Source organism: Castor canadensis, chromosome 16 (genome assembly GCF_047511655.1).
Source record: "Castor canadensis chromosome 16, mCasCan1.hap1v2, whole genome shotgun sequence".
In the NCBI taxonomy this organism is placed as follows: domain Eukaryota; kingdom Metazoa; phylum Chordata; class Mammalia; order Rodentia; family Castoridae; genus Castor; species Castor canadensis.
The window spans coordinates 14035297-14061848 of record NC_133401.1 but is presented as its reverse complement, the minus strand read 5'-3'; the positions used below and the strand labels follow the sequence as shown (position 1 = coordinate 14061848).

General features: G+C 52.0%; 1 protein-coding gene across 1 annotated transcript in view; it reads right to left on the bottom strand.

Annotated features, from left to right (window-relative positions):
- LOC109688527 (cell adhesion molecule CEACAM5-like) overlaps positions 1 to 26552 on the bottom strand; it is a 72900-nt gene that overhangs the window by 21115 nt on the left and 25233 nt on the right. The window contains 15 exon segments of the mRNA XM_074057345.1: positions 2297 to 2656; positions 3496 to 3789; positions 8926 to 8967; positions 9149 to 9269; positions 9473 to 9504; positions 9827 to 9870; positions 10805 to 10925; positions 15130 to 15246; positions 17450 to 17809; positions 18649 to 18942; positions 24079 to 24120; positions 24302 to 24422; positions 24626 to 24657; positions 24980 to 25023; positions 25958 to 26078. Of these exon segments, the coding sequence (XP_073913446.1) occupies positions 2297 to 2656; positions 3496 to 3789; positions 8926 to 8967; positions 9149 to 9269; positions 9473 to 9504; positions 9827 to 9870; positions 10805 to 10925; positions 15130 to 15246; positions 17450 to 17809; positions 18649 to 18942; positions 24079 to 24120; positions 24302 to 24422; positions 24626 to 24657; positions 24980 to 25023; positions 25958 to 26078 (2145 nt within the window).

Genomic DNA, 26552 nt, shown 5'->3' with positions numbered 1-26552 from the left:
ACACAGGTGGGTGTGAGATATGCAGTGAGCCCATCAGACGGCACCGTCTGGCCAGCTGCCCCTTGGGGAAGCTCCCAGGACCACTGGAGGATCCTGAGTGCCACAGTGGAACCAGGGTGGACAGAGTGAGAGGGGTGGAGGAGGCTGGGGCTTTAGGGCGTGCAGTCCTGTCCTCTCTCTGACCCCCTGGTTGAGTCAGTGCAGAGAGTGGACAGGGATGTTGCTTGTCTTGGTTGTGGGCTGTTTCACATATCAGCGTCATGGAAGAAAGCAGTGCTAGTCAGGGACCCAGTGGAGGCTACTGCAGAGTGGGGGACATTGTCTTGTGATAGGCACAGGGGACAGCTACTTGAACTGATTCCTGTGCCCAGGAGGGTGGCCTGGCCCCAGGGTTTAGCAGGAAGGGAACAGGAAGGTCAGCATTAGTCGGGGAAGGTAAGGAAGGGCAAGCCGGGCAGCAGGGGCAGTCCCGCTGGGAATGAAGTGGGAGCATTGTGAGGGTGGAGAGGAACACAGGGAGGCAGAAACACCAAGGACAGGGATCAGTTTGGGTTACAGTGACTTCAAAGACCCCACAGACCTAGAGCTCCTGGCTGTCTCTGAGTTGAACTAGTAAAACCCTGAGACCCTTCCCAGCCAACAGCTCCAGGGTCACCCTGTGATGTGGCTCCAGGGGTGACCTTAGGAGCATATGCTCAGAGGATGGAACCAGGGTCTCAGCCTCCAGGATTTATAAAGGGAGGTGTGGATAGAAACTTCTAGGGGGACTAGAAGTGTGGCTCAAGTGGTAGAGTGCCTGCTTTCAAGCCTGAAGCCCTTGTTCAATTCCCATCTCACCAAAAAAAAAAAAACAACAATAAAAAAAGAAGCTAAGATTTTCCCAGCCCAATAATAAAGGAAAAAAAAAGAAAAAGTTCTATGACTCTGCGTGCAGGTTTAACCTCTGAAGAGGTTCTAGACCAACCATCCATTCACTCACTGTTCATTCCTTCCCTCCTGCATCACAAGACTGTGGAGAGTTGACTACACCTTGGGCTTCCCCTGGTTGCAGGGCACAGTGGGGAGTGAGACAACAAAGTTCTCTTCTCTGCCCTCCAGGGGAAGTGACAGCCAGAGTGCCAGGAAACACCATCATGTCCACCCAGGGAGGGAGTGTCTCGGCTGCCTGAGCAGAAAGGCCTTGACATTCTGTTGAGGCAGCAGCTGATTTAGTCCAGAGTAAAAACTGACTAATTGTCCATTGCTCTCCCTCCCCAGCCCAGACTCTCCGCTTCCTCAAAGCCTCTAAACTCTGAGATGAAAGCACCTGAGCCACCTGCTCCTCTCTGGACCAGACCCCTAATGCAGCCTCCAGGGAGGAGGGGGCGGCTGTAGCTGGACACAGACACCCTGGGCCTCTGACCTGCCACCACTGCTCTGTGAGACCATCATTCAGCAATTGTATTTTCTGTGCCTCCATTTCTCTTCCATAGGACACATGGTAAATGGTTTCTGGCTAGTAAGTTGTCTGTGAATTAACCTTAAAATACCCATAGTCACAGTCTACACTCAAAGTATGGACAATACTTGGCCTAGAAGAACTACCCACTTCAACACATCTGTTATTATTTGCCTCCAAGAGAGAAAAACCTAGGCACAGCCCCTGGGGAACAAGGACCTCCCAGGAGAATCTTTGGTCCTCAGTTCCTACCCTTGGGGACACTGGCCTTCTTGTGGAGGCTCTCAAGTCATCAGGGCTTTTGGCTAATGGCCTGGGGCACCTGTCCACTTGTGCTGTCACACTGAGTTGCAGGACAGAGGACCAGATGCCCTTGCCTAGATGTGGCCCTCATGGCAGTGCACTGGCTGGTGACCAGTTTCCAGAGCTATGAGATTCAGACAGGCAGGCAATCACCGCTCCTTGTCAGCCCAAAGAGGAGGCCAAATGACAACCCTGGCCAGAAGGAAGCCAGGATGACCTGAGGATAGCAGCCTGAGATGTGGGCCTGGGGCAGGGGCTTCCCTTGCAGAGCTGTCTGTGAAAATCCAGGGAGGCCTTAGGGTCCCTTTTAGACTCCTATGGTCTTTCACAGGGGAGAGGCCCTGGGGCGCTGAGTTAATCCATCTGATATCTCTCGGTGTGTCACATGAAGGATGGACATCTTTTCAAGTTTTGTCCAGTTGGTGTGTCTACTCAAACCTCAATGTGAGGACACAGTGCAGAAAGGAGGTAGGCACCGTGCAGGCCAGGCAGACCTGTGTATATAAAGTGGAATTAACCTCACCCAGCACCCAGAGGTCAGAGAAAATCACTCACTGAAAATGAAGAGCTGCACAGATGCACATTCTTCATGAAGTTCAACAGTTAACGTTTGCAGGGTGTAGAATCCTGTGTCCTTCTGAGCTACATTCTGGAACAGCAGGGATCCATTGGGGTATATCGTCTCTCTACCGCTGTACACATCCCCTCGCCTAGTTTCTTGAGTGCCTATCACATACAGTGCAATTTGCTGGTTGTCCATGGCACTTTCCCCTTTGTACCAGTAATAACCTTGAAGGTTCTCTGGCAAGTTGTGGACACGTAGAAGAACGTCACTGCCTTCTACAGCATTGGCTGGCACTGATTCAATGGTGAGTTGGGCAGTGGTGGGCAGGTTCCAGAAGGTTAAAAGTGAGACTACGAGGGAGGAAGAGAAATCCATCAATATCGCGACCTCTATATTGGATGGACCTCTGCATTGGGCCCTGATCAGGTGTCTCTCCCCCAGTCTGGCAGAGTACGTGTGCTTGCTGTGTGTGTGGGGGGAGCATGAGTGTCTCCTAGGGTACTGGTCAGCAGCGTGACCTCCATTCCTTCAATGCCCCTAACCTTGTCACTTCCTCTGTGTGAAGCACCCTTCCCAGGTGTCTGCATGGCTCACCCTTCAATGCCCTCACATCCCTGCTCACACTCATGCACCCTAGGAGATGCCTTCCCTAACCCCCTCTTTTGGAGACCCTTGACCTTCACTTTCTCACCTCTCCCTGCTCTGTCCCTATGGCTCTTGTCACTCCCTGACCTCACCTTCTGGATGTCCTTGCTGCATGGTTCTCCTGCCACTAGATGGAGAGCTGTGTGGGAACCAGGCCTGCTCTGATCTTTGTTGTAACCCAGTGCCTGGAGCAGGCTCAGGTTCCTGTGGGTGAGGAACTGCGTTCCCAGGGCCTCAGGAACAGGGGTGTGTCAATTTGGCAGTTGGAAACTAGGACATGTTTAATGTAGCACTTATTTTTTTTGGTGAGACACCCTCGCCTAGTTTTTCACATTAATTTTCAAAATATTGTGGGCCTGATGATCAACTTGGAATGGATTTTCCTCCTTCCTTTTGCTGAGCCATTGTCACTCTTTGTGTCTTCTTCCTTCAGGCCCCAAAGAGAAGCCCGGTGTCCTCTCTCAGGATCTTATCTTCACAGGAGACCCTATCCAGTCTCTGTGCTCCCCTCCTCCTGCTCACTCCCAAGGAATCATCCCCTTACCTGAGAGCAGGAGCCCCTGCCAGGTGTCGCCCATTCTGCTGGGAGGGGCTGATGGGGTCTCCATGGTGTCTGCTGTCTTTTCCGTCCTCCCTCTGTGGAGCAGAGCTTCTGGTCCAGACCCGCTCCCAAACAGGGCTGCTTTGGGTCTCAGCTCTGCTCTCCTTCTACCCTCTGAGCTGAGCCTCCACACAGGGCAAGAGCTCTTCCCAGGGTTACATGGGCTGGCGGTCAAGCTGTGTCCCATATACCTCTCTGTCCCCTCCCCTCTCAGTCCTGACTTCTGTCCCTCTTCCCCTTTTTGGGTTAGGTTTCAGTTCCCAGACCCCACCATGAAAAAGAAGTCGGACCAAGGGAGTTAATTAGACTGAAAGAGGGGTAGGAGGGACAGTGTGGGGGCTGCAGAACCTGTTCAGATCTGGGGATCAAAGAGAGCTCCCTGGATAGGACCTTGTTGATTGAGACTTGAAGACAAGTGGACATTTCCCTGAAAAGGAGTAAGGGTAGAAGGGACAGGAACTGCCTGAAGAGTGACAGCATCAGAATGAAGCTTGCAGAGGCCATAGGAGGAGGCTGGAGAACAGGGGTTGGGGGTGAGTCCTGACTGGGGCTGGTCAGGCATTGCTAGACAGAGGTCAGTAGCCCTTTGGGAGGCTCCATGCTGGGGAAGCTGTTGCCCCCTGGTGGACAGTAAGGAAACTGCAGACAGCCGAGTTGGGTAAGGATTTGATCCCACTTCAAATTTCCATGTAATGGTAGTGATGCGTCAGCTTCCATCTGGAATTCTCAACAGACCACCACCAAACTATTCTCTGACGTGCCAAGAAGATGTCATCAAACTGAGGTCCGAGGTCGGTGCCAGACCAAACTGTGTCTGCAGTACTGGGGATCCAGCACCATGTTCCCAGCCCTTGTTCTGGACTGAAGCACGTGTAGGATTAGAGGGAGGATCAGTGTCCTTGTGTCCTCATGTAATCCATGCCTCCCCAACAACAATGACCTCAGACTTCTCAGTCCTGAAACCAGGACTGGTGTGGGGCTCTCAGCCTCCTCCTCCTCCTCTGGGGCTTCTCTATCCTCTCCATCCCCAGGGCGTCTGGTCCTCACTGTGTCAGGGAACGCGTGGATCCTCTCAAACCCCACCGGGGACTCCCTTACAGAGGACCAAGCTTCATATCAGAGACACCTGTCACACCTCACAACCCCACCTCCTCAGAAGCACAGGAACTGCTCTTGGGTTACACGAAACCAGAGTCCTCTTGCCCTGCAGCAGGGAGCTCTTCCATCTTCTGAGGTATCCTGATATTTATTTTGTTTATTTTCACCTCCTCAGATGAAGGCATGAGGGATGTGTTTCCACTTCCCTGACTGTGAGGGAGAGTGGCGCTACCCACATTTGGTGGCAATGGACGCCGTCATTGCAGAGGGTGGAGTGTTTGTGAATTACAAGTGATGGTGTTTGAGGTTTGTTCACCTACCCATGCCCAGATGGTGGAGCCTTACATCTGGGTAGCCGTGTGGGTCCGGTGTTGCCCACAGGTAAAAGAGGCGATGAGAAGGAAATGTTCACTGGACGTCGTGAGGTTTCTTTTCATCTCCTTGTCTGATAGCCATGCACAGTCCACTTGAGCAGTGAAGAAGGAGGCTGGACATGATCTGCTGCTTGTTTATTCCACCCCAAGTTTCTTTTCATTCCCTTTAAATCTGGCATGGCCATGAGCCATCACCTCTGTGAGCACCATCCCTGCAGATGCTTAGGGGAATCTTGGGACCAGGGCACAGGTGTGACTAGGCAGGGTGGGTGCAGCAGGTGGGAAGTCATTAGCACCTGAGGGAGGGGTGGCTCAGGTATCTGACCATGAGGCAGGCAGATGGCTAAATTGGAGCTTCGGGCCTGGGAGAGAGGCTACTTCAACAGAGGCTGGAACCTGCCTTTCTGGAGAAAGAGCAGCAAAGACGTTGACCTGCTGCAGCGGGGCTGGGGAGGAACTTGGGCTGGGATTCACCTTGGGTGCTGGATGGAGAGAAGAGCTGTGTGTGTGTCTGTCCCTGTCACAGGCATAAGAAGGGGAGGACTCAGGAGAATATTTTTTTCTCTCTTTCTCCTTTTTTTTTTCTTTTTTTGGTAATACTGGGGTTTAAGCCCAGTGTTTTACACTGGAAAAGCATGTTCTCTAGCTTGAGCACAACTCCTGTCCATTCAGCTCTAGTCACTTTGTAGATGAAAGTCTCCCTAACTATTTGCCATGGCTGGCCTCCACCATGACCCTCCTGATCTCAGCCTCCCAAGTAGCCAGGATGACAAGGAAGACCACAGGCTCACAGCAGTAGACGTTCTTGATGGTGGATGTGCTAGTGTCTGTTACTCTCTGAGTGCTTCTCCTTGTGGAGGATCAGCACAGATCTGGGGCCTGTCAGGAGCTGGGCTGTGTCCAGAGTAGATGATGAGGGAGGCCCCAAACAGGAAGAGTGGGTGCCAAGACAGAGTAGAGATGACCCTGGTACTGCTCAGATGGGAGATGGGAGATGGGAGCTGTACCCACTCAAGGAAGGGAAGTTCCCTCAGCACACAGTGACCCTGACACAGGGTGACCTGGGGGTGAGTGTGAGACCTTCAGGGACACTGGATGGACTGGACATGAGTCTCTAGAAGAACAGGGCTGGGTCTGTAGGAGCAGAGTTACTCTGTGGATGGGATGAGTTGGGAATGAGGAAGATGGCAGTGACAAGGTAGGCTTTGAGGAGCTGGCAGAGCAGTCCAGGGGCTCAGCTGGCTTCTCTCCCAAGGACATAGCTGGTGCCCTGGAAGGAGATGCTGTTCTCAGGGGGTCTCCACGCTGGGTGATGTGCTGATTGAAAGGTCAGGCACTCAAGCAAGAAGTTAATCAGGAAAAGATTCCAACATTTTTAGAAAAATATTGACTTGAAACACAAAGGATTGACTGACTGATTGGTTGATTGATTGATATGGTTCTCCTGATGGCTGAAAAGGGCGTTGCCTTTGGTAGACAAGCACACTGCCACTGAGCCACACGCCCAGCCCTTGCTCTCAGGGACAAAAACACTCACTGTGAGTTAGAGCTTGCACCACACTGAGTGGTGCAGTAATGTGACAGGTACAAGAGGTGGTAAACATGGCAATGACCCCAAGGTCCCTAGCTCCCTCTTTCCCATCCCCCACCCCCGGCTTCTTATGGCCTCCTTGTTGCTGCAGAGCCTGGGAACCAGTGGGCCTCAGGCACTGTCCATGGTGCTGATGACCAGGACGGGCAGGTAAACTGTGATCTCTCTGTTCTTTAGCTTCTAACAGCTGAGCACCACTAAGAAGGTAAAGTGTTGGGGTGCTGTGTGCCGCTGCCTCCCTCAGAGGAGCTGGAGGGTGCGGTGGACATCATTGCAAAGCTGATACCAAGAAGAGTAGCTCAGCAAAAGATGACTAAATGTTCTGAGAGGTGCAGTACACAGAACAAGGCGCTTCAAGGATGTCCACAACCTCTTCCCCAGACTCTGTGAACATGTGACATGGGAAAAGACACTCAACAGATTACAAAAGGATCAGGAAACTGGAAGGTTCTGTGGTTTATCCAGCTGATGAACTGTGAGCAATCACAAGGTCTTTTCTTTACAATGAGACGGGGAGGCAGGAGAGTTGAGGAGGGGCAGCAGGGGTGAGGATGAATCAGAGCACAGCAGGGCATCAGGACACCAAGATCCTGGCTTCAAGTTAAAACAGGGGCCACAGCACAGGAAAGAAAGCAGCAGCTTGTCTGTGAGGATACCCTCTGTCCCCTTACCTGCAGATAAACATAGCCAGGTGGACATGTTGATTTCTGGGCTTTGCTGTTGTTGTTGTGATACTGCATATCAGGCAATTGTCACAGCTTTAAGAATAAAGAGAATAAACAGGATTCTCCCACTTGTTTATTCAACCCCAAGTTTCTTTTCATTCCCTTTAAATATGGCCATGGCCGTGAGCCATCACCTATGTGAGCACCATCCCTGGATATGCTTGGGGACCAGGAGACAGAGGTGGGACTAGGGCAGGATGGGGTGAGGCAAGTGGGGAGTCATAGGCACCTGAGGGAGCAGGTAGCTTTGGGATTTGATCTTGAGGCAGGTGGATGGGAAGTGCAAGGGTGAACAATACAGAAATTAGTGAGTGGCTCTGCAAAAACTTCCTCACTCCATCTTTCCCAAACCTGTCTCCCCTGCTTTCTCACTGCCTCCTCCCTGCTGCACAGCCTGGGGAACCAGTGGCCCTGAGACACTGTCCATGGTGCTGATGACCAGGAAGGGCAGGTGAACTGTGATCTCACTGTTCTTCAGCTCCTAACAGCTTAGCGCCACTCAGAAGTTGAAAATGTGTTGGGGTGCCTTGTGCTTCTGCCTCCCTCAGAGGAGCTGGAGGGTGCGGTGGACGTAATTGAAAGGCTGATACAGAGAAGTGTCACTCAGTGAAAATATGACAAAATGGCCGTGAGAGTTTTGGTACACAGAACAGAGTCCTTTCAAGGCTCCCTAGATCCTCATTTCTAGTACAGGAGACACTCGGTGGCCAGGAGAGGCCACCCTGAGTCTCTGACAGTGGGGACCCCTAAATGCTCTGCAGCCTGCAGGGCTTTTGGAATCCCACCCCTCCTTGTTCAGGGACCCCGGCTTTAACCCTGGCTCCTACCTCCCAGCTCCTGTATCATAGGAATACAGAGCTTATGGTAACAATGGAGAGATGACATTTATACGGTGTGACACAGGAGAGAGATCACTAGTATTTCAGGTGAATTTCTACTCAGAGATGTTCCCATGAGAACAGAAAAAAACCAGTGAAGGAAAGGGTTTCTTTAGTTCAGCTGCTTTCCAGGTCACACTTGTGGCTCCATTCACACTCCCTAGAATCTCCCCTGTCTATATAGCACAGGTGACCTTGGTCTGTCCCATCAAGAGCCTTGGTCAGCCTGTCTGGGTCCCAAGAAACTCAGGATAAATCCTTCCTCCCCAAGTCCCAGTCTCCTTGGGGCTCAGGGACCATCTCTGACCAACAAGACAGAGTTTGAGGTTCTAGGGAGATCTCTCCCTGATCAATAAGCAGAAGTTTCTAGAGGAAACTAAGAAGTCACATGTCCTTTGTGGTTGATCTGATCATAAATGTCCATGTCACGTTTTAGTAAGTCCAGTAAAATGAATAAAGAGGCCTCTGAGTCAAGTGTCCCCCTCACATGAGAGTCCAGGTCTCCAAAGCCCAGTCCCACCCAGATTGCTATCTGCACTGGCCTGACTCAGGAGTCCAGTCCCCAGGCCTTCATCCTTTGCTCACCACCACCTCATCCCCTTTTTACTGCAGACACCTGAATCTCAAAGTTCAGCCAGGTATGGGGTGTGGGAGATCCTGGGTCTCCTTTAGCCACTGGGATGAGAACATTGGTCTCCCACACTCACCTGGTAGATGGGAACAGCTGTATTTGAACCAGGAAGAGGGGCCTAAAGGGGGAAGAGGGAACAGATGGCAGGGGAAAGGGAAGGAGAACCACCCAAGCTGAGGCTGCAGTGAGCAAGGTCCAGGCAAAGATCGAAGGTTCTGGTCTCTGACAGGCAGAGCTTACTTCCCTGTTTCTACTTCCCCATTTCACCTCTGGAGTGAACAATTCTAGCTCCTACACACCATCCTCCAACCCAGATGACTCCTCCTCAAGTCCTAGCTGTGCCCACTCAGCACACTTCTTGTCCCAGTGTTTGATGCTCCCAGAGCCCACGCTGCACCTGCTGGTCTCCAGTGGTTCTTTCTGATGGTCAGGGACACCCGGGATGGGGTCAAGACTGGGCGAGGGTGATCCTGACCCTGTAGAAAGGCTCAGTACTTGCCATGGCTGGGCTAACACTGTCCTGATGCGTGGGAAAATGGGCCTGTACTGAAGTGGGGGAAATTGTACCCACCATAGCCTGCACAGCTGGGGACCCCTTTGTGAAGGGGGAGGGACAGGCTTACCATGGAAGTGGAGCTGTCCAAGGGTCCTTGACCTAAGGGCACAGTCAGGAGTTAGCAGGAGGGTGTGAGGAGGTATGGGCCCTTCCTATAGGAAACTTGTGGGAGGTCCTCTGATCTCACAGCATTTTCAGGGAGACACTCTCCAAGGTTTTAGTGCCAACTGACCACTGAGGCTGAGGAGGTAACCATGACTGGATCCATGGGTCTGTGTTGACCTGGGGTTTGGGGTCCATTCTCCTTAGTGTTTTCTGAGATCTCTGTGAAACCCCAGGGAAGGGTCAGACCCCCAAAGGGTGACTGTCAGGGTGGATAGTTTTGGGGCTCCAGTCACACATGGGTTCAAGGGTCACTTACCCGGAGTGGATGCAGGGGGCCAGCGCTCTCTGATGATGGGGGCCCTAGAAAAGCTCAGGTTTGTTAATGAGGGGACAGGGAGAGGTCACAGACTTGGGTGCAGACAGGGGACGAGGAGGGGACCCCATTTTAAGTGTGCTGTGGACACCTCTTCTTTCCATCACTTCTGTGGTAAGAGCAAGGGACCCTGGAGAGGGCAACTGAGCAAAACCTTCAGAATCAATTTCTGTCCTGGGCCTCAGCAGAAAGTCCCTCAGGCAGATGCAGACCCAGTACACACTGACCCAGGGACCCAGGAAATGGACTGAGGGCCCAAAAAGTAGGCAACCTGAGGGGTTGACTTAGTGGAAGGGTCCAGGCCTGGGAGGGAGAGAGGGCCAGCTGTGTGGACAGGACCCTGGGGGAGCCACGTGCATCAGGATTCTCCCTGACCTTCAGGCCAGGTGGGCTGCAATGTAACAGTGGCTTTGTCTTCTCCCTCCATCTGCCTTGGCAGTACACAGGACATTCAGGACCTGCTGCTGTGCCTACACCCTGGCAGTCCCATCTCACCTATCAGGAGTCCTGGGCAGCACAGCAGCCGTGGGGGGAGCTGAACCCACCCAGCCTGTCCAGGCTCCTCCACTCTCCCTGCATCACCTCGACCATGACCACCCCTCAGATCCTGGGTTGTGACACCTCCCTGGGTGGTGGGAGAAATACACAGGGAAGAGTGTGTGCTGAGCAAGCACTCCCAGGCAGTGCTGCAGGTTTGCTGTGTGAGGGACTAGGACAGAGCCCGGGCTGGGTTCCTGATTGTGCCATTTATGGAGGAGGAAGCAGTGGAGGAGCAGCCTGGGGTCAGCGCTTGGTGAGGAGGAGCTGGTGGAACAGGGGAAAGCTTCCATGGGAAGTTGGGGGACAGGAGCCAGGTCCAGAACCCGAAGTCTCCACCCTGGTCAGCCACAGGTGGGGACAGGTGGGGAGAGCCCTCAATACCTGCCAGTCCTTCTGAGGAGCAGGAAACAGGTCACTGTGGCCACCAGAATCACACCGACCACAACTCCGGTCACAATGGCTGCGATGGCCCCCACAGAGAGGCCTGAAGCTTTTCCTGCTGCTGAAGAGAGAAGAGAAAAGGGAAGAACTGTGTCCAGAAGAAGAGCCACAAGGAACTTTGCAGGAAAGGGACCAGAAAATTTGTGTCACTTAAGGTTCGAGAGTCTTTTGTGTTGTCATCTCCATGTCCTCCAACTGTGCGACTGTCCTCATTGCTTCATTTCCTACGTCAAAACCTGAACTTGCTCTAACTCTCACATTCCACCTCCTGTAACCTGTACCACACTCTGTCACGTTCCTGTTAGTGTCTCTTCCTCTGCTTCCTATTCTCCCTCCTATGACAGTCCTGGAGGACAGGTCCTAACTGGTCAGCACCAGGATTAGGAGTGACGATGATGAAAATAGTGGTGACTCCCTGATCTCTGGGGCCCTCCATGGGTCAGTCCAGTGCAAGTCACTTTTCCTACATCTCATCTCATCCTTCCGGCCTGTGAGAGGCAGCAGATGTCACTCCATTGTGCAGATTAGGATCTGACACCATGTGTGTAAATAAACAACCCAGGTCACCCGCTGGTCAGTGATACAGTAACATGCTCACCCAGGTCTGCCTGACTCACCAGCTAACACCAAGTTCATGGAAGTGTTACCAGCGATAGCACTGCCTGAGCCGTGACCCTGCAGGCCCTGTGATAAGGACTTTAATGCCATTGGTCTAATAAATGTCCCCACAACAACTTGAAGAGCCAGGCTTTGTGTTATAATTTCACAGATGAGGAAACTGAGGCTCAGGGATTGAGTGGGGCCAGGGCCTGGCTCCTTTCTCAGACATTCCTCCAGTTCTAGGTTCCACAGTGAAATGTGTAAGGTGACCCTTAGATGGCCGTACTCTTTGCAAGGTTGGGTGTCTTTGTGTAGGTGATGATCCATAAGGAGGAATGCACCCCATCTGACCCCAGATCACCCAGAGTGACCACAGAATGGTCCCTTAGATGACTCTGTAGGATTCATATGGGAAATCTCTTCTCAGTCCATGGGTCCCACATCCTCATCAGGGGGAATTTTTCCTCATGTGTTCACATGTCTTCTCCACTAGAACTTTTGTGATGGTCTGAGTTCATTCTGTGCTGCTATAACAGAATGTCATGTGACCGGATAATTTATTAAGAACAATTTCTTTGTATTTTGTTGCTTTTTTTTTTTTTTTTTGCTCACAGTTGTGAAGGTTGGAAAGTCCGAGATCAAGGGGCTGCATCTCCTGAGGGCCTCTTCCCAGATCACAGATTTGGAAGACTTCCCACGAGGAGAGCTTGTGTGAGAGAGAGGAGGGAAGGGGAGAACCTCATCCCTTCATGATGAATCTATATCCTTGCTAACTGGCCCACTCCTGGGTCAGCAGCAGGGCTCCATTCATGAGGGCAGAGCCTTCAGCACGTATTCACCTTCCATTGGGTGCCATCTTTGATCCCTGTTGTGTTGGGAATTCTATTTTCAGCACATGTTTTTGGGGATGCTCTGTAAAAGATTAGGCTCCCATCTCTTGTACATGCTGCTCTGTAAGTTGGGGAAGGGGATTATGAGCCCCATCTCTGGGTCAGGGAAGGATAACATGGAATAGTGATTGCAAGAGCTTCTGGTAAAACAGTTTGTTAGGGAGCGAGGAGAGCCCAATCCAGTCATCACGACTTTAACAGGTATTAATGGCCTAATAATACCTAATATTTTCCTCCAGAAAATCCAGGCACCACCCCAGAGCTTGGCACTCATGTTCCAGGGATCCACTTGACAAGAACTAGAATATTCTTGACTGTGGTCCTACTGACACCAGTGGCAGAGTTGTGGACGAGGCAGGTGTAGGATCCGGCATTATTTGCGGTGACATTGGGGATAAAGAGCTCTTGTGTGGATGACTGGGGCCTCCCATTGAAAAGCCAGGAATACTGTGCAGCTGGGTTAGAGGCTGTGTGGCAAAATAGCCTGAGGCTGTCCCCTGGACGGAAATGTGATTCTGGAGGGGATGTGATGGGGGTGTCTGGGCCATCTGGAAGAAATGGAAAGAAGTCACATGAAATGTCAACACAGGGAATATCCTGCTTTTTAGAAAGCCAAAAGTATAGCCCTGAGTGATGTCACAAACTTGTTTTTAGAAAGTCTGAACCATGCCGGTGCCTCTGGCTCACACCTGTAATCCTAGCTCTCAGGAGGCAGAGATCAGGAGGATCACGGTTCGAAGCCAGTTTGGGCAAAGAGTTCGTGAGCCCCTATGTTAACAAAACACATCAAAAATAGGGCTGGTGGAGTGTCTCTAGGTGTAGGCCCTCAGTTCAGGCCCCAGTACTGCCAACAAAAAATTAAATCCCAACCAAAGCTAGTAATGTAGCTCAGTGACAGAGCACTTGCATAACAGGCAGTGCGCCCTGGGTTCCATCCTCAGCACAGCACACACTAAAACATCCCAGCTGCCCCCTCTGTTCACTGATGCTAAGTCTGAGCCATGTTCTGTTCCTCCATCACTGGAGGTGACCCCAGCCTCTCCAGACAGGTCAGCCCCTTTTCCCGTCCTTAGACAAATGTGGGCTGCCTGGATGGGGCTGGGACAAGTTATCATGGCCTGCCTGGTGCCCAAGGATGAGGGACTGTGTACTGGGACCTGAGAGGGACTGAGGACTTGACTCTGACCCTGTGTATTGGGGCTGGCAGCCAGGGCCATGGAGGAATAGAGTTACTCACAGAGGACATTCAGGGTGACAGGGTCACTTCGGTTGGCGCTCACTGGGTTCCTGGTTCCACACTCATAGTTTCCAGTGTCATTCCTTGTGACTCTGAGTAAAGTGAGGGTCCTGTTGTCCTTTGACAGCTCCAGGCTGTCACTGTCTGCAACTCTGTGACCATTTATCCACCACAGGTAGGTTGTGTCTGGAGTCTCAGGCTCACACATTAATGCTACAGAGTCCTTTCCCTCCACGGGGCTGGAGTTGGTGCTTGTGATGAAGGGTTTAGGTAACTCGGCTGTGCAGATATCAGAGAGAAGATGGTTCTGTGTGGTACCTGTGATCCCTGCAGAGGCCTCTCTCCTTTAGAGTCACGCTCTCTCTCTTCCCAACAAATCTTAATTCTTAAAGAACCAGGCAGAAGATGCCTGAGGAGCTCAGCACTCTGAGAACATGGGACCATGTGAATTTACGTGGAGAAAAACAGATTCTCACATGTGAACTTAGCAGAGGCCTTGGCCATGAACAGGCCCAGGACCTGGAGTCATAGCCCCCGGGTATTATTCCTGGTCCTCACGGACCCGCTGCCTCCTTGTGGTTCTAGTCCTTTCATCTGCACAGACCTCCCCTGCTCAGCCAGGGTTGTGTCCTCTGAGACTCTCCTTTTTCAGGGCTGTCCTAGAGAAGGGTCCCGATGGACTTCCCAATGTGATTAAACTCTGAGAAGCCAATGTGGCCTGACCTGAGGACCAAGTGTTTTAGCAGACATGGAGCATTTGGCTTTGTGGGAAGGTTGGGGCTACAAAATTGAACAATTTCGCTCAATTATTTGATGGTGATTGTCATGAGTCAAGCACCCTGAAAAAAATAATTCCAAAGAATGATCTGGAAAAGCGTGAGTGTGATAGTCAGGCCTCAGACTCAAACTACCTTCTTGTCCTTAGGCTTTAGTGTCCCTTCTCCCTCTGCAGAGGACAGATAAGGACCCTGTGTCTCTCCTGCAAAGCTTGTGGAGGTTTTCAAGTGCAGAAGAGCAGACTGGCAGAAGGCAGGGAGAATGAACTTGCTGCACTTCAGGCTCTTGTGGCCATGCGTGTCTGACACATCTGAGATGGGAATTAGCGACACTGGGAAAATTGCAATAATTGTGTTAATATCCAGATCTAAAACCAATTCTTGAAGGGACTATTTCTGTAGAGCATGGCAATGTCTTAGTCTGAGCTCTGAAGTCCTGCAGGTCACATTGTGATGGGAGTCTTCCTGGTGACAAAGGGTCAGGGGAGAAGTCTGAGGTATGCTACTATATAAAAGGAGGAATCATACCAAACTCATCGATTGTTATATAACACATGAGTAATTTTGAAGAAATCTATGTCCCCAGTTGCTATGGAGATTCAAGTAAAGTGAGGAGGACCCCAAACAGGTGTGTGAAATGTTTTCTTCCATTTCTTTTAGCTACAGGAATCACATCTACAGTTTTACAAGTTGTTCCAAATGAGGCAGAGTTTGATTGAAATGATCAGTGGGTGGAGCGTCTGGACCTTGTAAAGGACCCACCTGTGACAATGGTGTCATTAGGGGACACAGGTGGGTGTGAGATATGCAGTGAGCCCATCAGACGGCACCGTCTGGCCAGCTGCCCCTTGGGGAAGCTCCCAGGACCACTGGAGGATCCTGAGTGCCACGGTGGAACCAGGGTGGACAGAGTGAGAGGGGTGGAGGAGGCTGGGGCTTTAGGGCGTGCAGTCCTGTCCTCTCTCTGACCCCCTGGTTGAGTCAGTGCAGAGAGTGGACAGGGGTGTTGCTTGTCTTGGTTGTGGGCTGTTTCACATATCAGCGTCATGGAAGAAAGCAGTGCTAGTCAGGGACCCAGTGGAGGCTACTGCAGAGTGGGGGACATTGTCTTGTGATAGGCACAGGGGACAGCTACTTGAACTGATTCCTGTGCCCAGGAGGGTGGCCTGGCCCCAGGGTTTAGCAGGAAGGGAACAGGAAGGTCAGCATTAGTCGGGGAAGGTAAGGAAGGGCAAGCCGGGCAGCAGGGGCAGTCCCGCTGGGAATGAAGTGGGAGCATTGTGAGGGTGGAGAGGAACACAGGGAGGCAGAAACACCAAGGACAGGGATCAGTTTGGGTTACAGTGACTTCAAAGACCCCACAGACCTAGAGCTCCTGGCTGTCTCTGAGTTGAACTAGTAAAACCCTGAGACCCTTCCCAGCCAACAGCTCCAGGGTCACCCTGTGATGTGGCTCCAGGGGTGACCTTAGGAGCATATGCTCAGAGGATGGAACCAGGGTCTCAGCCTCCAGGATTTATAAAGGGAGGTGTGGATAGAAACTTCTAGGGGGACTAGAAGTGTGGCTCAAGTGGTAGAGTGCCTGCTTTCAAGCCTGAAGCCCTTGTTCAATTCCCATCTCACCAAAAAAAAAAAAACAACAATAAAAAAAGAAGCTAAGATTTTCCCAGCCCAATAATAAAGGAAAAAAAAAGAAAAAGTTCTATGACTCTGCGTGCAGGTTTAACCTCTGAAGAGGTTCTAGACCAACCATCCATTCACTCACTGTTCATTCCTTCCCTCCTGCATCACAAGACTGTGGAGAGTTGACTACACCTTGGGCTTCCCCTGGTTGCAGGGCACAGTGGGGAGTGAGACAACAAAGTTCTCTTCTCTGCCCTCCAGGGGAAGTGACAGCCAGAGTGCCAGGAAACACCATCATGTCCACCCAGGGAGGGAGTGTCTCGGCTGCCTGAGCAGAAAGGCCTTGACATTCTGTTGAGGCAGCAGCTGATTTAGTCCAGAGTAAAAACTGACTAATTGTCCATTGCTCTCCCTCCCCAGCCCAGACTCTCCGCTTCCTCAAAGCCTCTAAACTCTGAGATGAAAGCACCTGAGCCACCTGCTCCTCTCTGGACCAGACCCCTAATGCAGCCTCCAGGGAGGAGGGGGCGGCTGTAGCTGGACACAGACACCCTGGGCCTCTGACCTGCCACCACTGCTCTGTGAGACCATCATTCAGCAATTGTATTTTCTGTGCCTCCATTTCTCTTCCATAGGACACATGGTAAATGGTTTCTGGCTAGTAAGTTGTCTGTGAATTAACCTTAAAATACCCATAGTCACAGTCTACACTCAAAGTATGGACAATACTTGGCCTAGAAGAACTACCCACTTCAACACATCTGTTATTATTTGCCTCCAAGAGAGAAAAACCTAGGCACAGCCCCTGGGGAACAAGGACCTCCCAGGAGAATCTTTGGTCCTCAGTTCCTACCCTTGGGGACACTGGCCTTCTTGTGGAGGCTCTCAAGTCATCAGGGCTTTTGGCTAATGGCCTGGGGCACCTGTCCACTTGTGCTGTCACACTGAGTTGCAGGACAGAGGACCAGATGCCCTTGCCTAGATGTGGCCCTCATGGCAGTGCACTGGCTGGTGACCAGTTTCCAGAGCTATGAGATTCAGACAGGCAGGCAATCACCGCTCCTTGTCAGCCCAAAGAGGAGGCCAAATGACAACCCTGGCCAGAAGGAAGCCAGGATGACCTGAGGATAGCAGCCTGAGATGTGGGCCTGGGGCAGGGGCTTCCCTTGCAGAGCTGTCTGTGAAAATCCAGGGAGGCCTTAGGGTCCCTTTTAGACTCCTATGGTCTTTCACAGGGGAGAGGCCCTGGGGCGCTGAGTTAATCCATCTGATATCTCTCGGTGTGTCACATGAAGGATGGACATCTTTTCAAGTTTTGTCCAGTTGGTGTGTCTACTCAAACCTCAATGTGAGGACACAGTGCAGAAAGGAGGTAGGCACCGTGCAGGCCAGGCAGACCTGTGTATATAAAGTGGAATTAACCTCACCCAGCACCCAGAGGTCAGAGAAAATCACTCACTGAAAATGAAGAGCTGCACAGATGCACATTCTTCATGAAGTTCAACAGTTAACGTTTGCAGGGTGTAGAATCCTGTGTCCTTCTGAGCTACATTCTGGAACAGCAGGGATCCATTGGGGTATATCGTCTCTCTACCGCTGTACACATCCCCTCGCCTAGTTTCTTGAGTGCCTATCACATACAGTGCAATTTGCTGGTTGTCCATGGCACTTTCCCCTTTGTACCAGTAATAACCTTGAAGGTTCTCTGGCAAGTTGTGGACACGTAGAAGAACGTCACTGCCTTCTACAGCATTGGCTGGCACTGATTCAATGGTGAGTTGGGCAGTGGTGGGCAGGTTCCAGAAGGTTAAAAGTGAGACTACGAGGGAGGAAGAGAAATCCATCAATATCGCGACCTCTATATTGGATGGACCTCTGCATTGGGCCCTGATCAGGTGTCTCTCCCCCAGTCTGGCAGAGTACGTGTGCTTGCTGTGTGTGTGGGGGGAGCATGAGTGTCTCCTAGGGTACTGGTCAGCAGCGTGACCTCCATTCCTTCAATGCCCCTAACCTTGTCACTTCCTCTGTGTGAAGCACCCTTCCCAGGTGTCTGCATGGCTCACCCTTCAATGCCCTCACATCCCTGCTCACACTCATGCACCCTAGGAGATGCCTTCCCTAACCCCCTCTTTTGGAGACCCTTGACCTTCACTTTCTCACCTCTCCCTGCTCTGTCCCTATGGCTCTTGTCACTCCCTGACCTCACCTTCTGGATGTCCTTGCTGCATGGTTCTCCTGCCACTAGATGGAGAGCTGTGTGGGAACCAGGCCTGCTCTGATCTTTGTTGTAACCCAGTGCCTGGAGCAGGCTCAGGTTCCTGTGGGTGAGGAACTGCGTTCCCAGGGCCTCAGGAACAGGGGTGTGTCAATTTGGCAGTTGGAAACTAGGACATGTTTAATGTAGCACTTATTTTTTTTGGTGAGACACCCTCGCCTAGTTTTTCACATTAATTTTCAAAATATTGTGGGCCTGATGATCAACTTGGAATGGATTTTCCTCCTTCCTTTTGCTGAGCCATTGTCACTCTTTGTGTCTTCTTCCTTCAGGCCCCAAAGAGAAGCCCGGTGTCCTCTCTCAGGATCTTATCTTCACAGGAGACCCTATCCAGTCTCTGTGCTCCCCTCCTCCTGCTCACTCCCAAGGAATCATCCCCTTACCTGAGAGCAGGAGCCCCTGCCAGGTGTCGCCCATTCTGCTGGGAGGGGCTGATGGGGTCTCCATGGTGTCTGCTGTCTTTTCCGTCCTCCCTCTGTGGAGCAGAGCTTCTGGTCCAGACCCGCTCCCAAACAGGGCTGCTTTGGGTCTCAGCTCTGCTCTCCTTCTACCCTCTGAGCTGAGCCTCCACACAGGGCAAGAGCTCTTCCCAGGGTTACATGGGCTGGCGGTCAAGCTGTGTCCCATATACCTCTCTGTCCCCTCCCCTCTCAGTCCTGACTTCTGTCCCTCTTCCCCTTTTTGGGTTAGGTTTCAGTTCCCAGACCCCACCATGAAAAAGAAGTCGGACCAAGGGAGTTAATTAGACTGAAAGAGGGGTAGGAGGGACAGTGTGGGGGCTGCAGAACCTGTTCAGATCTGGGGATCAAAGAGAGCTCCCTGGATAGGACCTTGTTGATTGAGACTTGAAGACAAGTGGACATTTCCCTGAAAAGGAGTAAGGGTAGAAGGGACAGGAACTGCCTGAAGAGTGACAGCATCAGAATGAAGCTTGCAGAGGCCATAGGAGGAGGCTGGAGAACAGGGGTTGGGGGTGAGTCCTGACTGGGGCTGGTCAGGCATTGCTAGACAGAGGTCAGTAGCCCTTTGGGAGGCTCCATGCTGGGGAAGCTGTTGCCCCCTGGTGGACAGTAAGGAAACTGCAGACAGCCGAGTTGGGTAAGGATTTGATCCCACTTCAAATTTCCATGTAATGGTAGTGATGCGTCAGCTTCCATCTGGAATTCTCAACAGACCACCACCAAACTATTCTCTGACGTGCCAAGAAGATGTCATCAAACTGAGGTCCGAGGTCGGTGCCAGACCAAACTGTGTCTGCAGTACTGGGGATCCAGCACCATGTTCCCAGCCCTTGTTCTGGACTGAAGCACGTGTAGGATTAGAGGGAGGATCAGTGTCCTTGTGTCCTCATGTAATCCATGCCTCCCCAACAACAATGACCTCAGACTTCTCAGTCCTGAAACCAGGACTGGTGTGGGGCTCTCAGCCTCCTCCTCCTCCTCTGGGGCTTCTCTATCCTCTCCATCCCCAGGGCGTCTGGTCCTCACTGTGTCAGGGAACGCGTGGATCCTCTCAAACCCCACCGGGGACTCCCTTACAGAGGACCAAGCTTCATATCAGAGACACCTGTCACACCTCACAACCCCACCTCCTCAGAAGCACAGGAACTGCTCTTGGGTTACACGAAACCAGAGTCCTCTTGCCCTGCAGCAGGGAGCTCTTCCATCTTCTGAGGTATCCTGATATTTATTTTGTTTATTTTCACCTCCTCAGATGAAGGCATGAGGGATGTGTTTCCACTTCCCTGACTGTGAGGGAGAGTGGCGCTACCCACATTTGGTGGCAATGGACGCCGTCATTGCAGAGGGTGGAGTGTTTGTGAATTACAAGTGATGGTGTTTGAGGTTTGTTCACCTACCCATGCCCAGATGGTGGAGCCTTACATCTGGGTAGCCGTGTGGGTCCGGTGTTGCCCACAGGTAAAAGAGGCGATGAGAAGGAAATGTTCACTGGACGTCGTGAGGTTTCTTTTCATCTCCTTGTCTGATAGCCATGCACAGTCCACTTGAGCAGTGAAGAAGGAGGCTGGACATGATCTGCTGCTTGTTTATTCCACCCCAAGTTTCTTTTCATTCCCTTTAAATCTGGCATGGCCATGAGCCATCACCTCTGTGAGCACCATCCCTGCAGATGCTTAGGGGAATCTTGGGACCAGGGCACAGGTGTGACTAGGCAGGGTGGGTGCAGCAGGTGGGAAGTCATTAGCACCTGAGGGAGGGGTGGCTCAGGTATCTGACCATGAGGCAGGCAGATGGCTAAATTGGAGCTTCGGGCCTGGGAGAGAGGCTACTTCAACAGAGGCTGGAACCTGCCTTTCTGGAGAAAGAGCAGCAAAGACGTTGACCTGCTGCAGCGGGGCTGGGGAGGAACTTGGGCTGGGATTCACCTTGGGTGCTGGATGGAGAGAAGAGCTGTGTGTGTGTCTGTCCCTGTCACAGGCATAAGAAGGGGAGGACTCAGGAGAATATTTTTTTCTCTCTTTCTCCTTTTTTTTTTCTTTTTTTGGTAATACTGGGGTTTAAGCCCAGTGTTTTACACTGGAAAAGCATGTTCTCTAGCTTGAGCACAACTCCTGTCCATTCAGCTCTAGTCACTTTGTAGATGAAAGTCTCCCTAACTATTTGCCATGGCTGGCCTCCACCATGACCCTCCTGATCTCAGCCTCCCAAGTAGCCAGGATGACAAGGAAGACCACAGGCTCACAGCAGTAGACGTTCTTGATGGTGGATGTGCTAGTGTCTGTTACTCTCTGAGTGCTTCTCCTTGTGGAGGATCAGCACAGATCTGGGGCCTGTCAGGAGCTGGGCTGTGTCCAGAGTAGATGATGAGGGAGGCCCCAAACAGGAAGAGTGGGTGCCAAGACAGAGTAGAGATGACCCTGGTACTGCTCAGATGGGAGATGGGAGATGGGAGCTGTACCCACTCAAGGAAGGGAAGTTCCCTCAGCACACAGTGACCCTGACACAGGGTGACCTGGGGGTGAGTGTGAGACCTTCAGGGACACTGGATGGACTGGACATGAGTCTCTAGAAGAACAGGGCTGGGTCTGTAGGAGCAGAGTTACTCTGTGGATGGGATGAGTTGGGAATGAGGAAGATGGCAGTGACAAGGTAGGCTTTGAGGAGCTGGCAGAGCAGTCCAGGGGCTCAGCTGGCTTCTCTCCCAAGGACATAGCTGGTGCCCTGGAAGGAGATGCTGTTCTCAGGGGGTCTCCACGCTGGGTGATGTGCTGATTGAAAGGTCAGGCACTCAAGCAAGAAGTTAATCAGGAAAAGATTCCAACATTTTTAGAAAAATATTGACTTGAAACACAAAGGATTGACTGACTGATTGGTTGATTGATTGATATGGTTCTCCTGATGGCTGAAAAGGGCGTTGCCTTTGGTAGACAAGCACACTGCCACTGAGCCACACGCCCAGCCCTTGCTCTCAGGGACAAAAACACTCACTGTGAGTTAGAGCTTGCACCACACTGAGTGGTGCAGTAATGTGACAGGTACAAGAGGTGGTAAACATGGCAATGACCCCAAGGTCCCTAGCTCCCTCTTTCCCATCCCCCACCCCCGGCTTCTTATGGCCTCCTTGTTGCTGCAGAGCCTGGGAACCAGTGGGCCTCAGGCACTGTCCATGGTGCTGATGACCAGGACGGGCAGGTAAACTGTGATCTCTCTGTTCTTTAGCTTCTAACAGCTGAGCACCACTAAGAAGGTAAAGTGTTGGGGTGCTGTGTGCCGCTGCCTCCCTCAGAGGAGCTGGAGGGTGCGGTGGACATCATTGCAAAGCTGATACCAAGAAGAGTAGCTCAGCAAAAGATGACTAAATGTTCTGAGAGGTGCAGTACACAGAACAAGGCGCTTCAAGGATGTCCACAACCTCTTCCCCAGACTCTGTGAACATGTGACATGGGAAAAGACACTCAACAGATTACAAAAGGATCAGGAAACTGGAAGGTTCTGTGGTTTATCCAGCTGATGAACTGTGAGCAATCACAAGGTCTTTTCTTTACAATGAGACGGGGAGGCAGGAGAGTTGAGGAGGGGCAGCAGGGGTGAGGATGAATCAGAGCACAGCAGGGCATCAGGACACCAAGATCCTGGCTTCAAGTTAAAACAGGGGCCACAGCACAGGAAAGAAAGCAGCAGCTTGTCTGTGAGGATACCCTCTGTCCCCTTACCTGCAGATAAACATAGCCAGGTGGACATGTTGATTTCTGGGCTTTGCTGTTGTTGTTGTGATACTGCATATCAGGCAATTGTCACAGCTTTAAGAATAAAGAGAATAAACAGGATTCTCCCACTTGTTTATTCAACCCCAAGTTTCTTTTCATTCCCTTTAAATATGGCCATGGCCGTGAGCCATCACCTATGTGAGCACCATCCCTGGATATGCTTGGGGACCAGGAGACAGAGGTGGGACTAGGGCAGGATGGGGTGAGGCAAGTGGGGAGTCATAGGCACCTGAGGGAGCAGGTAGCTTTGGGATTTGATCTTGAGGCAGGTGGATGGGAAGTGCAAGGGTGAACAATACAGAAATTAGTGAGTGGCTCTGCAAAAACTTCCTCACTCCATCTTTCCCAAACCTGTCTCCCCTGCTTTCTCACTGCCTCCTCCCTGCTGCACAGCCTGGGGAACCAGTGGCCCTGAGACACTGTCCATGGTGCTGATGACCAGGAAGGGCAGGTGAACTGTGATCTCACTGTTCTTCAGCTCCTAACAGCTTAGCGCCACTCAGAAGTTGAAAATGTGTTGGGGTGCCTTGTGCTTCTGCCTCCCTCAGAGGAGCTGGAGGGTGCGGTGGACGTAATTGAAAGGCTGATACAGAGAAGTGTCACTCAGTGAAAATATGACAAAATGGCCGTGAGAGTTTTGGTACACAGAACAGAGTCCTTTCAAGGCTCCCTAGATCCTCATTTCTAGTACAGGAGACACTCGGTGGCCAGGAGAGGCCACCCTGAGTCTCTGACAGTGGGGACCCCTAAATGCTCTGCAGCCTGCAGGGCTTTTGGAATCCCACCCCTCCTTGTTCAGGGACCCCGGCTTTAACCCTGGCTCCTACCTCCCAGCTCCTGTATCATAGGAATACAGAGCTTATGGTAACAATGGAGAGATGACATTTATACGGTGTGACACAGGAGAGAGATCACTAGTATTTCAGGTGAATTTCTACTCAGAGATGTTCCCATGAGAACAGAAAAAAACCAGTGAAGGAAAGGGTTTCTTTAGTTCAGCTGCTTTCCAGGTCACACTTGTGGCTCCATTCACACTCCCTAGAATCTCCCCTGTCTATATAGCACAGGTGACCTTGGTCTGTCCCATCAAGAGCCTTGGTCAGCCTGTCTGGGTCCCAAGAAACTCAGGATAAATCCTTCCTCCCCAAGTCCCAGTCTCCTTGGGGCTCAGGGACCATCTCTGACCAACAAGACAGAGTTTGAGGTTCTAGGGAGATCTCTCCCTGATCAATAAGCAGAAGTTTCTAGAGGAAACTAAGAAGTCACATGTCCTTTGTGGTTGATCTGATCATAAATGTCCATGTCACGTTTTAGTAAGTCCAGTAAAATGAATAAAGAGGCCTCTGAGTCAAGTGTCCCCCTCACATGAGAGTCCAGGTCTCCAAAGCCCAGTCCCACCCAGATTGCTATCTGCACTGGCCTGACTCAGGAGTCCAGTCCCCAGGCCTTCATCCTTTGCTCACCACCACCTCATCCCCTTTTTACTGCAGACACCTGAATCTCAAAGTTCAGCCAGGTATGGGGTGTGGGAGATCCTGGGTCTCCTTTAGCCACTGGGATGAGAACATTGGTCTCCCACACTCACCTGGTAGATGGGAACAGCTGTATTTGAACCAGGAAGAGGGGCCTAAAGGGGGAAGAGGGAACAGATGGCAGGGGAAAGGGAAGGAGAACCACCCAAGCTGAGGCTGCAGTGAGCAAGGTCCAGGCAAAGATCGAAGGTTCTGGTCTCTGACAGGCAGAGCTTACTTCCCTGTTTCTACTTCCCCATTTCACCTCTGGAGTGAACAATTCTAGCTCCTACACACCATCCTCCAACCCAGATGACTCCTCCTCAAGTCCTAGCTGTGCCCACTCAGCACACTTCTTGTCCCAGTGTTTGATGCTCCCAGAGCCCACGCTGCACCTGCTGGTCTCCAGTGGTTCTTTCTGATGGTCAGGGACACCCGGGATGGGGTCAAGACTGGGCGAGGGTGATCCTGACCCTGTAGAAAGGCTCAGTACTTGCCATGGCTGGGCTAACACTGTCCTGATGCGTGGGAAAATGGGCCTGTACTGAAGTGGGGGAAATTGTACCCACCATAGCCTGCACAGCTGGGGACCCCTTTGTGAAGGGGGAGGGACAGGCTTACCATGGAAGTGGAGCTGTCCAAGGGTCCTTGACCTAAGGGCACAGTCAGGAGTTAGCAGGAGGGTGTGAGGAGGTATGGGCCCTTCCTATAGGAAACTTGTGGGAGGTCCTCTGATCTCACAGCATTTTCAGGGAGACACTCTCCAAGGTTTTAGTGCCAACTGACCACTGAGGCTGAGGAGGTAACCATGACTGGATCCATGGGTCTGTGTTGACCTGGGGTTTGGGGTCCATTCTCCTTAGTGTTTTCTGAGATCTCTGTGAAACCCCAGGGAAGGGTCAGACCCCCAAAGGGTGACTGTCAGGGTGGATAGTTTTGGGGCTCCAGTCACACATGGGTTCAAGGGTCACTTACCCGGAGTGGATGCAGGGGGCCAGCGCTCTCTGATGATGGGGGCCCTAGAAAAGCTCAGGTTTGTTAATGAGGGGACAGGGAGAGGTCACAGACTTGGGTGCAGACAGGGGACGAGGAGGGGACCCCATTTTAAGTGTGCTGTGGACACCTCTTCTTTCCATCACTTCTGTGGTAAGAGCAAGGGACCCTGGAGAGGGCAACTGAGCAAAACCTTCAGAATCAATTTCTGTCCTGGGCCTCAGCAGAAAGTCCCTCAGGCAGATGCAGACCCAGTACACACTGACCCAGGGACCCAGGAAATGGACTGAGGGCCCAAAAAGTAGGCAACCTGAGGGGTTGACTTAGTGGAAGGGTCCAGGCCTGGGAGGGAGAGAGGGCCAGCTGTGTGGACAGGACCCTGGGGGAGCCACGTGCATCAGGATTCTCCCTGACCTTCAGGCCAGGTGGGCTGCAATGTAACAGTGGCTTTGTCTTCTCCCTCCATCTGCCTTGGCAGTACACAGGACATTCAGGACCTGCTGCTGTGCCTACACCCTGGCAGTCCCATCTCACCTATCAGGAGTCCTGGGCAGCACAGCAGCCGTGGGGGGAGCTGAACCCACCCAGCCTGTCCAGGCTCCTCCACTCTCCCTGCATCACCTCGACCATGACCACCCCTCAGATCCTGGGTTGTGACACCTCCCTGGGTGGTGGGAGAAATACACAGGGAAGAGTGTGTGCTGAGCAAGCACTCCCAGGCAGTGCTGCAGGTTTGCTGTGTGAGGGACTAGGACAGAGCCCGGGCTGGGTTCCTGATTGTGCCATTTATGGAGGAGGAAGCAGTGGAGGAGCAGCCTGGGGTCAGCGCTTGGTGAGGAGGAGCTGGTGGAACAGGGGAAAGCTTCCATGGGAAGTTGGGGGACAGGAGCCAGGTCCAGAACCCGAAGTCTCCACCCTGGTCAGCCACAGGTGGGGACAGGTGGGGAGAGCCCTCAATACCTGCCAGTCCTTCTGAGGAGCAGGAAACAGGTCACTGTGGCCACCAGAATCACACCGACCACAACTCCGGTCACAATGGCTGCGATGGCCCCCACAGAGAGGCCTGAAGCTTTTCCTGCTGCTGAAGAGAGAAGAGAAAAGGGAAGAACTGTGTCCAGAAGAAGAGCCACAAGGAACTTTGCAGGAAAGGGACCAGAAAATTTGTGTCACTTAAGGTTCGAGAGTCTTTTGTGTTGTCATCTCCATGTCCTCCAACTGTGCGACTGTCCTCATTGCTTCATTTCCTACGTCAAAACCTGAACTTGCTCTAACTCTCACATTCCACCTCCTGTAACCTGTACCACACTCTGTCACGTTCCTGTTAGTGTCTCTTCCTCTGCTTCCTATTCTCCCTCCTATGACAGTCCTGGAGGACAGGTCCTAACTGGTCAGCACCAGGATTAGGAGTGACGATGATGAAAATAGTGGTGACTCCCTGATCTCTGGGGCCCTCCATGGGTCAGTCCAGTGCAAGTCACTTTTCCTACATCTCATCTCATCCTTCCGGCCTGTGAGAGGCAGCAGATGTCACTCCATTGTGCAGATTAGGATCTGA